We start from the raw sequence: 12,546 nt of genomic DNA, 5'->3' as shown, positions 1-12,546 counted from the left end.
GGGATGCCGGGGAGCATGGAGGGCCGGGGCCCGGGAGCCTGTGTGGCGCGTCACCGCGACCGCCCCCGCCGGCCCTCCTCCCCCCGGGCGGGGCCAGCTCCGACGGCGCTGACTCAGCAACGCGAGGGGGGAGTTTTGTCCCTCCGCGGACCCCGTTTCTCCGGACCTCAGTCTCTCCACCAGCCAGCCGGTTTCCTTTTTCCGGCGCTCCGGGTGCGAGAGCCAAGTCGCGGCCACTCAGGCGGTGGACTTCGGGGTGACCCCGGCACGCGACGGAAGACCCCCAGAATTGATATTACCCCGTGAGGAGGCAGCGTGGGCGCCATGAGCAACGCGGGTGAGGCGCCGCTCTGCCCGCCGAGGGCTCGCCCTCCTACCTCCCCGGTCATGGGTCCTCGTGTGAGGGGCTCGGGGAGGCCCGGCGGCGCGGAGGGCCGGGGAGCGGGGGGCTGCGCCCCGGGGCGGAGGTGGCGGCGGCGGTGAGGTAGCCGGGAGGCCCGAGCGGCCTAAGGGGGAGGACGCCCGCCAAGGGCGGCCCCGAAGTTCCAGCTGGGATGCTGGGAGCCCCGAATCAGGGGTCTCCCCCCCCCCGACCCCCAGCTTCTGAGGGGCCTTGTAATCGCATCTGCTCTTCCGGCAGGACTGGATTCCGAGAAGGTAGCAGCTCTGATTCAGAGGTTGAATTCCGACCCCCAGTTCGTACTGGCCCAGAATGTCGGGACCACCCACGACCTACTGGACATCTGTCTGAAGAGGGCCACGGTACAGGGCGCCCAGCACGTCTTCCAGCACGTGGTACCTCAGGAGGGCAAGCCCGTCACCAACCAGAAGAGCTCAGGTGAGGGGCTTCCACTTCTTAAACGTTTTTACTGGACTTCTTCCGACAGCAACCCATTTTGGAGGGTTTGCACTGCCAGAGCTTAACAGTAGTACATCACTAGAGAATAAGCAGGCCTGTTGGGATATTTCATTTGAGGATTATGAAGGGTCGAGTCCAGCTTGTGCAATTTACTGTATTGTGTCTTGATGTTAAGTGTTTGCAACCCCATGTTTGGTAGGTCTAGTCGTCTGTGCTCTTGATCACACACACACACCCTCCCCCCCCCCCCATGCAAAAACGTTCATGTCCTAGAGGACTGCGCAGAATTGCCCTGAGAACCATAATATATAAATACATGAAAGAGAAAAAAAAACCCTATGTAATTACATCAAAAGAAGTCCTTTTTTTTTTTTTTTTAAAGTATGCTTCTTGGTTGCAGCTGTTCCTGTGCTCATAGGCTCAGTTTCCACCAGTGGACAAGTTTGATTGAGAGCTCTTGTTTTATTATTTACAAGCTAGCACCTCTGTCAGTGAAACAACAAGAACAAAAAAAAACCCAAACCAAAAATAACATCTAGAGTGAAAGATTGGTCATCCAGAAATCTAAGTAAGAGAAACATTCTCAGAATCAAAATTGTGCCAAAAAGATTTTTTAGAAGTCTCTCTCCATTTAGAAATGACTCTTGGTCTATCCATACTGACAGAAAGCATCAAAACTCATATAGTGTGCCATTTGACTTGGGTATTGTATGTACATTCTATTTCAATAAAATGGACTTTTTTAGTTTTAAAGGAAAAAAATCTTAGCTTTGTACTAATGTTTTGCTGTAGCAGAAAGTATAGTAGAAAGTGAACTGTCAAGCTGCAAATGATCCAGTTAGTAATGTTGTGGTGACCAGTGTTACCTAGTTTAGGTTCCAGTCATCTTTGAGAAAAAGTTTGGAAATACTCACCAGAGCAAGTCAGGTCTTACATGTTCTGCCACTTTTATTTACAAAATATTCAAATAACATAAGCCATGAAGCCTGTTTTTATGCTTCAGATTCCCCTCTTCTGGAATCATGTAGTATTTAGAAGAGAAGTGGTATACAGCTAAACCTAAGGTAACCATGAGCTACTTTTAAGGAATTAGTGACTTTCAAAAGCACTAATTTTTTTTCTTGTTATGGAATTATTCTTGGTCAGTATAGAAAATTAAGGACCAATAGAAGAATAATTTTTTGTGCGTGTCCATCAAGTCTTTAGTCTGTGTGTACATAATATGATCTCATACTTTACACATTATCCACTTTTTTTTTTTTTTTTCGGTCGTGGGGCCTGAACTCTGGGCCTGGGCACTGTCCCTCAGCTCTTCAGCTCAAGGCTAGCACTCTACCACTTGAGCCACAGTGCCACTTCCGGCTTTTTTCTTTTTGCTTATGTGGTGCTGAGGAATCGAACCCAGGGCCTCGAGCATGCAAGGCAAGTGCTCTACCACTGAGCCACCTTCCCAGCCCTATCCACTTTTTGTATATTACCCATAAAGACCTTAAGTCAACACAGGAAGGAGTGACATTGTGGAGGTTCTGAGTAATGAAGAGGCTGAGACTTAGTATAAAACTTTCAGGGACAGCATCATGAATAGATTAATCTAAAAATACTAACTTGACAAAAAGATGAGGTGTTTTGATGGAAAGAGTGGGTCTAGTGATGGCAATGGCACTGATGCCAAGGTGCAGGTAAAAAATCTGAATCTGTGAAAATGAAGTGGGAAAACAGGAAACTTTCTAAATAAACAAGTTAACATGACTTTTAACAGGTAATTTACTGTTTCATCTATGTCTTAATTTTTTTAAGTTTATTATTATTACTATTATTGAGTCACAGTCTCCTTGTTTTGCCCAGATTGGCCTTAGACTCTTGGCTCAAGTGATCCTCCTGCCTCAGCCCTCCCAACTATCATTTGTGTATATAATCCAGTTAGCCAGTTATCATTCCACTTTGGTTCATTGTTGATTTATTTTTAAAACTTCTTTTTTTTTTTGGTGGGCTTAGGACCTCAAGCTCTGGTTGGCTTTTTCATTCAAGGGAATGAAAAAGGTACTCTACCTCTTGAACCACACCTTTCCTTCCAGCTTTTTGCTGGTTAGTTGGAGATAAGAGTCTTAGGTTTTTCTGTCCAGGCTGGCTCTGAACTAGAATAATCAGATCTCAATCTCTTGAGTAACTAGAATTACACCCAATGTCTATTCATTTTGTTGATTGTGTTTCTTCTGATGTGGTTTACTTAAATGATAATGTGATTTTTTTTTTTCAGTACTGGGGATCAAACCTAGCATCTTGCACATGTTAGGCAGATGCTCTACACTGAGCTACATCTTCAATTCTGTAATGGATTTTATGTATATAGTAAATATTGAAGTGTTAAATACACCAAACCTTTACATAGAGGTCTCATATAGTTACTCCTACCTGCCTTTCCTTTTGCCTTTGTTTTAATGTTTTTGTTATTTCTGATTTAGTCCTAATGGTTCGAATCTTATCATGGGTTCATTGTTAAAAGAGTTGTAGTATTGAAGTCTTTATGAATACTCATCATAATTCCTTGTTTTGCTTGTTTTAGGACGATGCTGGATCTTTTCTTGTCTGAATGTTATGAGACTTCCATTCATGAAAAAATTTAATATTGAAGAATTTGAGTTTAGTCAGTCTTACGTGTTTTTCTGGGACAAGGTATGGGACTGGTCTTGCATAATTCTTTTTGCTTTAATAACAACCCAAGTAAAGACTGCCTGTTCATTTCTTGCTTTTCCAGTTACAGCTTACCCTTCTACTATAGATGAAATATCAATTTATTTTGAATTCCAGAGTATCAAAAATTGACTTTTTTCAAAGGCTTTCTTTTTTATATGCTGGGGATCAAACTCAGTGCCTTTTGCATGGTACTAGTGAGCAGAGCTCTAACTTTTTGGTTGGTAAGTTGCAATGAAATAACAAGTTTACTAACTTACTGCTTGTTATTTATTTAATTTTTTAAATTATTATTTGTTTATGAGGTACTAAGGAATTAAACCCAGGGCCTCGTGCATGCTAAGACAAGCACTAAGCCACACTCCCGGCCTGCTTATTATTTTATGTTATTTTATTTTTTTTGCCAATCCTGGGGTTTGAACTCAGGGCCTGGCCCTGTCACTTTTGCTCAAGGCTAGCACTCTGCCACTTGAGCCACAGTGCCACTTCTGGCTTTTTCTGTTTATATGGTACTGAGGTATTGAACCCAGGGCTTTATGCAAGCTAGGCAAGCACTCTACCACTATGCCACATTCCCAGCCCTCTACTTATTATTTTTTATGTAAAATTTTTAACTTAAAAAAATTTTTTTTGTAAAGGGGATGTATAGAGGGGTCACAGTTACATAAGTAAGGTAATGAGTACATTTCTTTTCAAAGTGTTACTCCTTCCCTCAATTTCTCCCACTTTCTTCTTCCCTGACTCCCTTTCCCCTCGTAACTTCATTTTCAATAATTACATTTTTAGCATCTTAGGTTATCTACTGCTTTAAAGACCTAGTTCTTCCTTTACTGGTAGTTGTCTGAAAAAGTAGAAAATATATGTTTCACTTAAATATCTTTAACACATGTATAAGTGTCTAGTAGATGTTTATTCACTGAAGACTAAATAATCAGGATTTATTTAAATACTAGAATACGTATACAGTGCACTTTTGCGCAGTATAATGAAATACATGCACATAGAAGAAACTTCAAATATTCTTATGAAACTAGATACTAATATTTAATTGGCAAGTTTGGTTTTGTTTATTATTTGCTGATCCTGGGGCTTGAACTTAAGGTCTGGGTGTTGTCTCTGAGCTTCTTTTGCTCAAAGTTAGTGCTCTACCACTTGAACTATATCTCCACTTTTGGCTTTTTTGTTAGTTTTGTTGGATATGAGTCTCTGGGCTGGCTTCAAACCATGTTCTTCAGATATCAGCCTCCTGAGTAGCTAGGATTACAGGTGTGTGCCATTGGCACCTAGTTTTAACTTTGGTTTTAAAATGTTGAGTTCATGAGAGGTCTAAGACTTGTATGTTACTGACGCTCAACTTCCTCTATTCTAGGTTGAGCGCTGTTATTTCTTCTTGAATGCTTTTGTGGACACAGCTCAGAAAAAGGAGCCTGAGGATGGGAGGCTGGTTCAGTATCTGCTTACAAACCCTACAAATGATGGCGGGCAATGGGATATGCTTGTCAATGTCATTGGTAAGAGACTTCTCTAATAGAATTGAAATTCCATATAATTGAACAGAGTACCATAGTTAGGAATAGGCCATTTCTTTGTACAAAGAAATTTGATCTCCAGAAGGCTACATAGTTAACTATGAGGCATCATTTGTGTGTGTGTGTGTAAAATCTGTCTAAGTTAATCAAGAACATTAAAACTGCAAGTATTTGAGCTGGAGATATAGGTCAGTTGTAGATTACTTGCCTACTATGTGAAGGCCTTGGGTTTGATCCCTAGCACCACAAACAAAAAAAGCAGACACACCACATAAAAAAAGCAAAGCCTAAAAATTTGTAACTGTTTGAAAATGTCTACATTCATAACATTTTCTTAATTTTTTAACATTTTCATGAGGAGACCATGTGCTGAGCACTTTTCACAGTATGATAGGCAAAAAGGATAAAATGTGTTTTAAAATAGTAGATAAATATGTTTTTAAAAACCCATTTAATAATACAAAACATAAAATTTTTCTGAGTTAAATGAGCAAAATACAGCCTATTTTTTGAAGCAGTATATCTTTTTACAGAGTTTCTAATACTAGGGTATATTTTTGCCTTATCATACACTACAATTTGCTTTCTTTTAGAAAAATATGGCGTTGTCCCTAAGAAATGCTTCCCTGAATCTCATACAACAGAGGCAAGCAGAAGAATGAATGATATTCTGAATCACAAGGTACAGTGTATGGAACAGGGTGGCATTGACTTTAGCATACCCATCTTAAAACCTGTTTGGCTTTTTAAAGGGACACCATAGCCACTGATGTCAGGGTCTATCAAAAGTAATGTATTAACTTTTAAAATAATTTAATTTTTTTCCTCTTAAAATGTTTCTCATTTTATTTCTGTTGATATTTTTTTCCCTAAATGTTACCTTTTGAGTACTCAAGGGAAAAAACAGTGTTTAGTTAGTATAGGCCACATGGTGCTCTTCACTTGGTTCTAATGGAGTTGGGCTGAGGCTGTTTTACATACCAACAAAATAACTATAAAGCTTTCTTATTTCCTTTTTTTTTTTTGTAGGTGTGGGGCTTGAACTTAGGGCTGGGTGCTGTCTCTGAGCCTCTTTGTCCTCAAGGCTAGTGCTCTACTGCTTGAGATAATGTAGCTCAAGCAGTTTTTAATTAATTGAAGAGTCTCACAGGGACTTTTCTGCCCAGGCTTGCCTTAAACCGCAGTCCTCAGATCTCAGCCTCCTGAATAGCTAGGATTACAGGCATGAGCCTATAAAGTATTAAAGAGTATTCTGAGTTCATAAACTTCTCCAGACCACATCAGTATGGTTTATCCACCCACAGAAGGATTGATGTAGTCACTGAACTGTTTGTTGCTTAAGTTATCTTAGTGAATCATTTTCTCTTCTCTGCATAACCCATTTTCCCAAGGAGGACTTTAAATCCTATAAGGATGCTGCTCTGCTAGCCAAACATCTTTTTTGAGAACTGGGAGTTGCAGAAATCTGCTATCCTTATCTACAAGGCTAAAATTGGATCTGTCAGTCCTGGGAACAAAGATTACAGTTTAAAGTAAATACAAATGTATTTTCCTCAATATTAGAAGTAGGCTATTTTTTCACCCAGGAAACTGGGAATTCTTATTCAAAAACTAAAGTTTCATTAATAGTACAGCTTTGGATTCAGTTTTGAGAGAGAACAAGATTCTCTTCAGCATTGGAGTTTATTTTCAGATTTGACTTTATTTTGAGCATTTCTTAGTATTGAAAGCAACAAAAAATGAGAACTATATTGAGAGTTGATATCCCCATTGTTGTAGTGATTTGGTAGAGAAGGAAAATTGAATAATCACATTCCAAATAAAAATCCTTTAGAGTGGCTTGGCGCTCTAATCAGCTTATTTCCTGTTTGTTTGCTTGCTTTTTAAGGGTGATTGGCATTATTGAATCAGATATTTTTTCCACGCACATACAGATAATTAGTTGTAGAGCAGGAACAGTTCTGTTTAGTATTCTTTGGGGATAATCCATGTCTTATCTCCTTATGGACAATATATTTTTTCTGTATGTATATGTATACTTGCTGGAGAAAAACATTTGTGTCTATAAACTTCTCCTTGGGTCTTCAAAGTATAACTGGCATTAATCTGTTAGTTTTATTTGCAGTTTGTACAACTATTGGAGTACTAACTAAGTTTCTCTCATAGATGAGAGAATTCTGTATACGACTACGGAACCTGGTACACAGTGGAGCAACCAAAGGAGAAATCTCAGCTACCCAGGACACCATGATGGAAGAGGTAATAAAAATCGTTTGGATTTTTTGTAATTTTCTAAAGAATTTTTAGAATATTCCGTCTGTTAACCTGGTTTGGAAGTGTAGCCATTGCAATTAATATTTTAATTAAATGAAAATGACTTATTGTAGTTGAACAAATAAAAATCTGAGGTTTAACTTTCCTTTGCATTTTAATACAGGATTCATACTCTTATTTTGGGTTTATTAGCCTATGTATAATTTGTTCATTTATGCATTTTGTAAACATTGAATACTTTCTGCAAGTTTGACACTAAAGAGAAACAAAGATAAGAAAACTAGTCTTGGGGCTGGGAAGGTGGCTCAGTGGTAGAGCGCTTGCCTTGCATGCATGAGGCCCTGGGTTCAATTCCTCAGCACCACATAAGCAAAAAAGAAAAAAGCCGGAAGTGGCGCTGTGGCTCAAATGGTAGAGTGCTAGCCTTGAGCTGAAGAGCTGAGGGACAGCGTCCAGGCCCAGAGTTCAGGCCCCACGACCGGCCCCCCCCCCCCAAAAAAAAAAGAAAACTAGTCTCTGCTGGCAAAACACATGAATAATGATAATAAATCCTTACAGGATTTTGTGGTCATGGTGGGGAATGACTAATTCAGTAATAGGGAAGATATCTGAGCTAGCTCCTGAAAGAGCAGTAGGAATTTACCAGGTGTCTAATATAGAAGGTTTCTCTGGTAAAGGGAGTGTGTATATATACTAGCATTAGATGTAAGAGATCCTAGACAGATGTCAGGACTTTTAGTTTTATTCAGTAAGAGTAAAGATGATGAGCTGCTAGTGTTATATTGTTAAAATAATATGAGTGGAAACATTTTAGAAAACTTAAAAAGCACCAAACACATATCAAGTTGTAAGAGTATTTATTATTGAAGCAGATAAGAATCTTTATTACTTAATACAGTTTATAATCCAGAGCAAATATTCATAAAACTGTAAACTTACTTTGAGAAAAGAACAAGTATTTTCTTTTCTGACATTGAGCTCATTAGTAGTTCTCATTTCAAGATTGTGAAGTTAAAATGGCTGAGTTTTTCAATGTGTTTCATTTTAGTGTTTCTAATGCTTAACTTGTGTTTGTCTTCATATTTTAAGAATGTCAATATAGGCAGGCACCCGTGGCTCATGCCTGTAATCCTAGCTACTCAGGAAGCTGAGATCTGAGGATCAGGGTTCAAAGCTAGCCCAAGCACGAAAGTCTGTGAGACTCTTATCTCCAATAAACCACTCAGAAAACCAGAAGTGGTGTTGTGGCTCAAGTGGTAGAGCTCTAGCCTTGAGCTGAAGAGCTGAGGAACAGCACCCATGCACATAGTTCAAGCCCATGACCAACAACAACAACAAAAAGAATGGCAATATAGAGTGGTCTGTGGATTCGGCCTGTGTGAGGTCTAGCCTTCTCTTTACTTAACTGACATGTAACATAGGACAGTGTCTTAGCTTCTTTTTGTGTGTATGTGTGTTGGACTTGGGGCTTGAGCTTGGGGCCTAAGTTCTGCCCATGAGCTTTTTCACTCAAGGTTAGTACTCTATCACTTCAGCCACAGCTCCTCTACTGGCTCTTTCAGTGCTTAAGAGAGATAAGAGTCTCATGAACTTTCCTGCCTGGGCTGGCTTTGAACCATGATCCTCAGATCTTAATCTCTTGAGTAGCTAGTTTTCAGACGTGAACTACTGTGCCCAGCCTGTCTTAAGTCTCAGTTTGTATGTTTGTTTGTTTCTTTCTTTTGTACCCCTACTGGGGCTTGAACTCAGGACCTTATGATCTCCCTTTGCTTTCTCACTCAAGGCTGGCCCTCTACCACTTGAGCCACAGCTTCATTTTGGCTTCTTGGTATTTAATTGGACTTTCTGCTGAAGTTGGCTTTGAATCATAATCTTCAGATCTTGGCCTCACGAGTAGCTAGGATTACAGCATGAGCCACTGGTACCTAGCATAAAGTCTTATGTTTAACACAGTACTTGTTTCTTACATATTTGTTGTAGATGAATTCAGAAGTTTCATTTAAAACACATTTGAATTATCTCATATTTAGCTTTCTGTACTTCTTAAATGTTTCTATTAAAGTGAGATGTTTTACTGCAGAAGGAAAAAAGCCACAGAGATTTAGATTCTGGCTCTATTAATATCCTGTAATCTTGGGTAGATCACTTGAGATTCAGTTTGGGATTTAAGGTAATTTCCTTACTGAATTTTTTTTTTTTGAGGAAAAAAGTAAGGAATTAAATACAAGAATGTGAAGTAGTAAGTATCTTGCATGGAGTACAGTCTAGTAAATGTTAGTTTTCTTCCTCATTGCTTGAAATAAAGTGATAGAGGCCATCCCTTCTGCATAATTTGCCTTCATTTATGATTAGGTTAAGATAGTGGGGGTATGGCAGGGTGGAGATTCTGCCTTTATGAAAAAGGTCCGAATACTGCTTCTTAGAGACCTAAGTATCATCTTGGCTTGTGATGTTTACTTTAATGATCATTGGATTACTATGTTGTAAGATCCATGTCCTAATCATAAGATTGCTAGAGGAAAGTAATTGGCTGATAAGAATTAGAGCAGAGGGTTGAAGGTGTGGCTCAAGTGGTAGAGCATCCACCTTGCAAAGCCAAGGCCCCCAGTTCAATCCCTAGCACTAAAAAATGCTTTGCAGTACAGGGGGAAATATATAGGGCAGATACATTTTTCAAATGTTTTGTTTACCTTTCCTACCTTTACTTGAAGAAATAGTAAGGCACCACTTTAAGTCCCAAGTATAGGTATTTACATAATGATTCTACCTGAACTGTTCATCAAAGACTTCTATGTGGTAGGTTTTTAAATTTTTACAATTCTCTAAATGACTACTCTTTATTGAAACTGACTCTTTGGTAATAAAGGTTCTAACTTCATATAAAGCCACAAATTAGTACTTAAGATTTGCTTGGGATTATGGGCAAGTCAAAATGATGACTTAAATGAACCACCATGTAGTTCAGAAAGCTTTGAATGGCATGTGTTTAGGCTAAAGACAGTTTTTCTGAGAGAAGTACAGGTTGCTTATAAAGGCAGATCTGTTTTGGAGATGTATAGCCACCTCTGTAACAATGTTTTCTCATTGTATCCACTCTTCTAGGGGGATCCTTTTAGGATTGTTGCATTCCTACCAAAATCTTGTCTTTTATCAACAAATTCATAAGTAAATGCCAAGAAAAGGGACAGAAAAGTATTTTAATTGATTTAGGAAAGTATATAGCATAGTCCTCAGTTCTTAAGAACAACACAGGACTAGTGATGTAGCCCAGTAGTAGAGTGCTTGCCTTATAAAACTTCAGGCCTGGGCTGGGAAGGTGGCTCAGTGGTAGAGCGCTTGCCTTGCATGCATGAGGCCCTGGGTTCAATTCCTCAGCACCACATAAGCAAAAAAAAAAAAGCCGGAAATGGTGCTGTGGCTCAAGTGGTAGAGCGCTAGCCTCAAGCTGAAGAGCTGAGGGACAGCGCCCAGGCCCAGAGTTCAGGCCCCACGACCGGACCCAAAAAAAAACCAGAAAACAAAAAACTTCAGGCCTTGAGTTTAATCCTAGTGCTACAAAAATGGAAGGAAGGAGGGGAGAGGGAGGAGGGAAACGAAGGAAAATGTGTTTGTATTTTTGATATGTTATGCCAAATCATCCTGGAGTTTTCACATCAGTGTCTGATATTTCCCTTTTGTTTTATAAAGTAAACAATTCAATTTTTGCCAATCTGATAGGTAAATAATACTATCTCACTGTAATTTTATTTTGTATTTTTTTAATCTGGAGAATGAACACCATTTCTGTGAACTCTCTATTTGTATCCTTTATCTATTTTTCTTCTTAACCTTTTACTAATTTCTTTCTGTGGTGTCGTGGTCCCCGCTTTCCTCTAGGTCATTCTGGACAATGAACCCAGTACCTCCTGCATAGGAGGCAGGCAGACACTACCACTAAGTTACATTCCAGCCTCCAGAAGTAAATGAATAATAAGTAATCTAAGAGTGATACATGCTATGAGGACCATAATATATGATAATTAGTAGAGGGGACAAGTCTTTCTAAGTTCAGATTTGATCTGAAATGTGGGTAAAGAAGAACATCCCACACAAGACAGCAGGTACAAATGCTCTGAGATAGAAAAAAAGATGGTATTTTTGAGAGCTAAAAAGAAGATAGGGGGCTGGGAATGTGGCTTAGTAGTAGAGTGCTTGCCTAGTATGCATGAAGCCCTGGGTTTAATTCCTCAGTACCACATAAACAGAAAAAGCCAGAAGTGGTACTATGACTCAAGTGGTAGAGTGCTAGTTTTGTGTATGTGTGTGGGGGGGGGGGGAGGGGGTATCGTAGGACTTGAACTCTGGGCTTGGGCACTGTCCCTGAGCTCTTCAGCTCAAGGTGAGCACTGTACCACTTGAGCCACAGCACCACTTCCAGTTTTCTGGTGGTTAATTGGAGACAAGAGTCCCACTGACTTTCTGCCTGAGCTAGCTTTGAGTTACAGTCCTCAGATCTCAACCTCCTGAGTAGGTAGGATTATAGGCCTGAGCCCCCACCAGCACTCAGTTTAGAGTACTAGCTTTGAGCAAAAGAAGTCAGAGACAGTGCCCAGGCACTGAGTTCAAGCCCCAGGACTGGCCAAAAAAAAAAGAAGAAGGTATTGTGGTTTGAACTTGGAAAGCAAAGGTATGAGTCATTGAAACAGATCTTATAGAGAAAATGGGAATTGGCTTATATAGGAACTACAGACCATGGTACAGCTTGCATTTTATTTAAATGACATACTTTTGTTTTAAAAACCTTTACTCTGGGGCTAGGAAGGTGGCTTAGTGGTAGAGCACTTGCCTTGCATGCCTAAGGCCCTGGGTTTGATTACTCAGCACCACATAAGCAAAAAGAAAAAAGCCAGAAGTGGTGCTGTGGCTCAAGTGGTGGAGCACTAGCCTTGAGCTGAAGAGCTGAGGGACAGCACCCAGGCCTAGAGTTCGGGCCTCACAACTGGACCCCCCCTAAAAAAAACAAACAACAAAAAAAAAACCCATTACTCTGCCCAGATACAGGTAGCTCATGCCTGTAATCTTAGCTACTTGGGAGGCTGAGATCTGAGGATCGTGGTTCAAAGACAAGCCCAGGCAAGAAAGTCCATAAAAGTCTTACCTCCAGTTAACTACCAAAAAGCCAGAAATGGAGCTGTGGCTCAAAGTGGCAGAGTG

General features: G+C 40.1%; 1 protein-coding gene across 1 annotated transcript in view; it reads left to right on the top strand.

The window, feature by feature from the left end:
* Positions 1-85: 85 nt before the first annotated feature.
* The window catches only part of Blmh (bleomycin hydrolase), a 49,417-nt gene continuing 36,956 nt past the window's right edge, over positions 86-12,546 (top strand). Inside the window, exons 1-6 of the mRNA XM_013016549.1 lie at positions 86-337; positions 641-838; positions 3,423-3,532; positions 4,920-5,061; positions 5,673-5,761; positions 7,246-7,338. Coding sequence (XP_012872003.1) covers positions 325-337; positions 641-838; positions 3,423-3,532; positions 4,920-5,061; positions 5,673-5,761; positions 7,246-7,338 — 645 coding nt within the window. The 5' untranslated portion in view covers positions 86-324. The remainder of the gene's footprint in view (positions 338-640; positions 839-3,422; positions 3,533-4,919; positions 5,062-5,672; positions 5,762-7,245; positions 7,339-12,546) is intronic.

The sequence above is a fragment of the Dipodomys ordii genome, unplaced genomic scaffold (assembly GCF_000151885.1).
Source record: "Dipodomys ordii isolate 6190 unplaced genomic scaffold, Dord_2.0 Scaffold31, whole genome shotgun sequence".
Classification (NCBI taxonomy): domain Eukaryota; kingdom Metazoa; phylum Chordata; class Mammalia; order Rodentia; family Heteromyidae; genus Dipodomys; species Dipodomys ordii.
The sequence above is the reverse complement of the archived record's forward strand: the minus strand, read 5'-3'. Positions and strand labels throughout refer to the sequence as shown.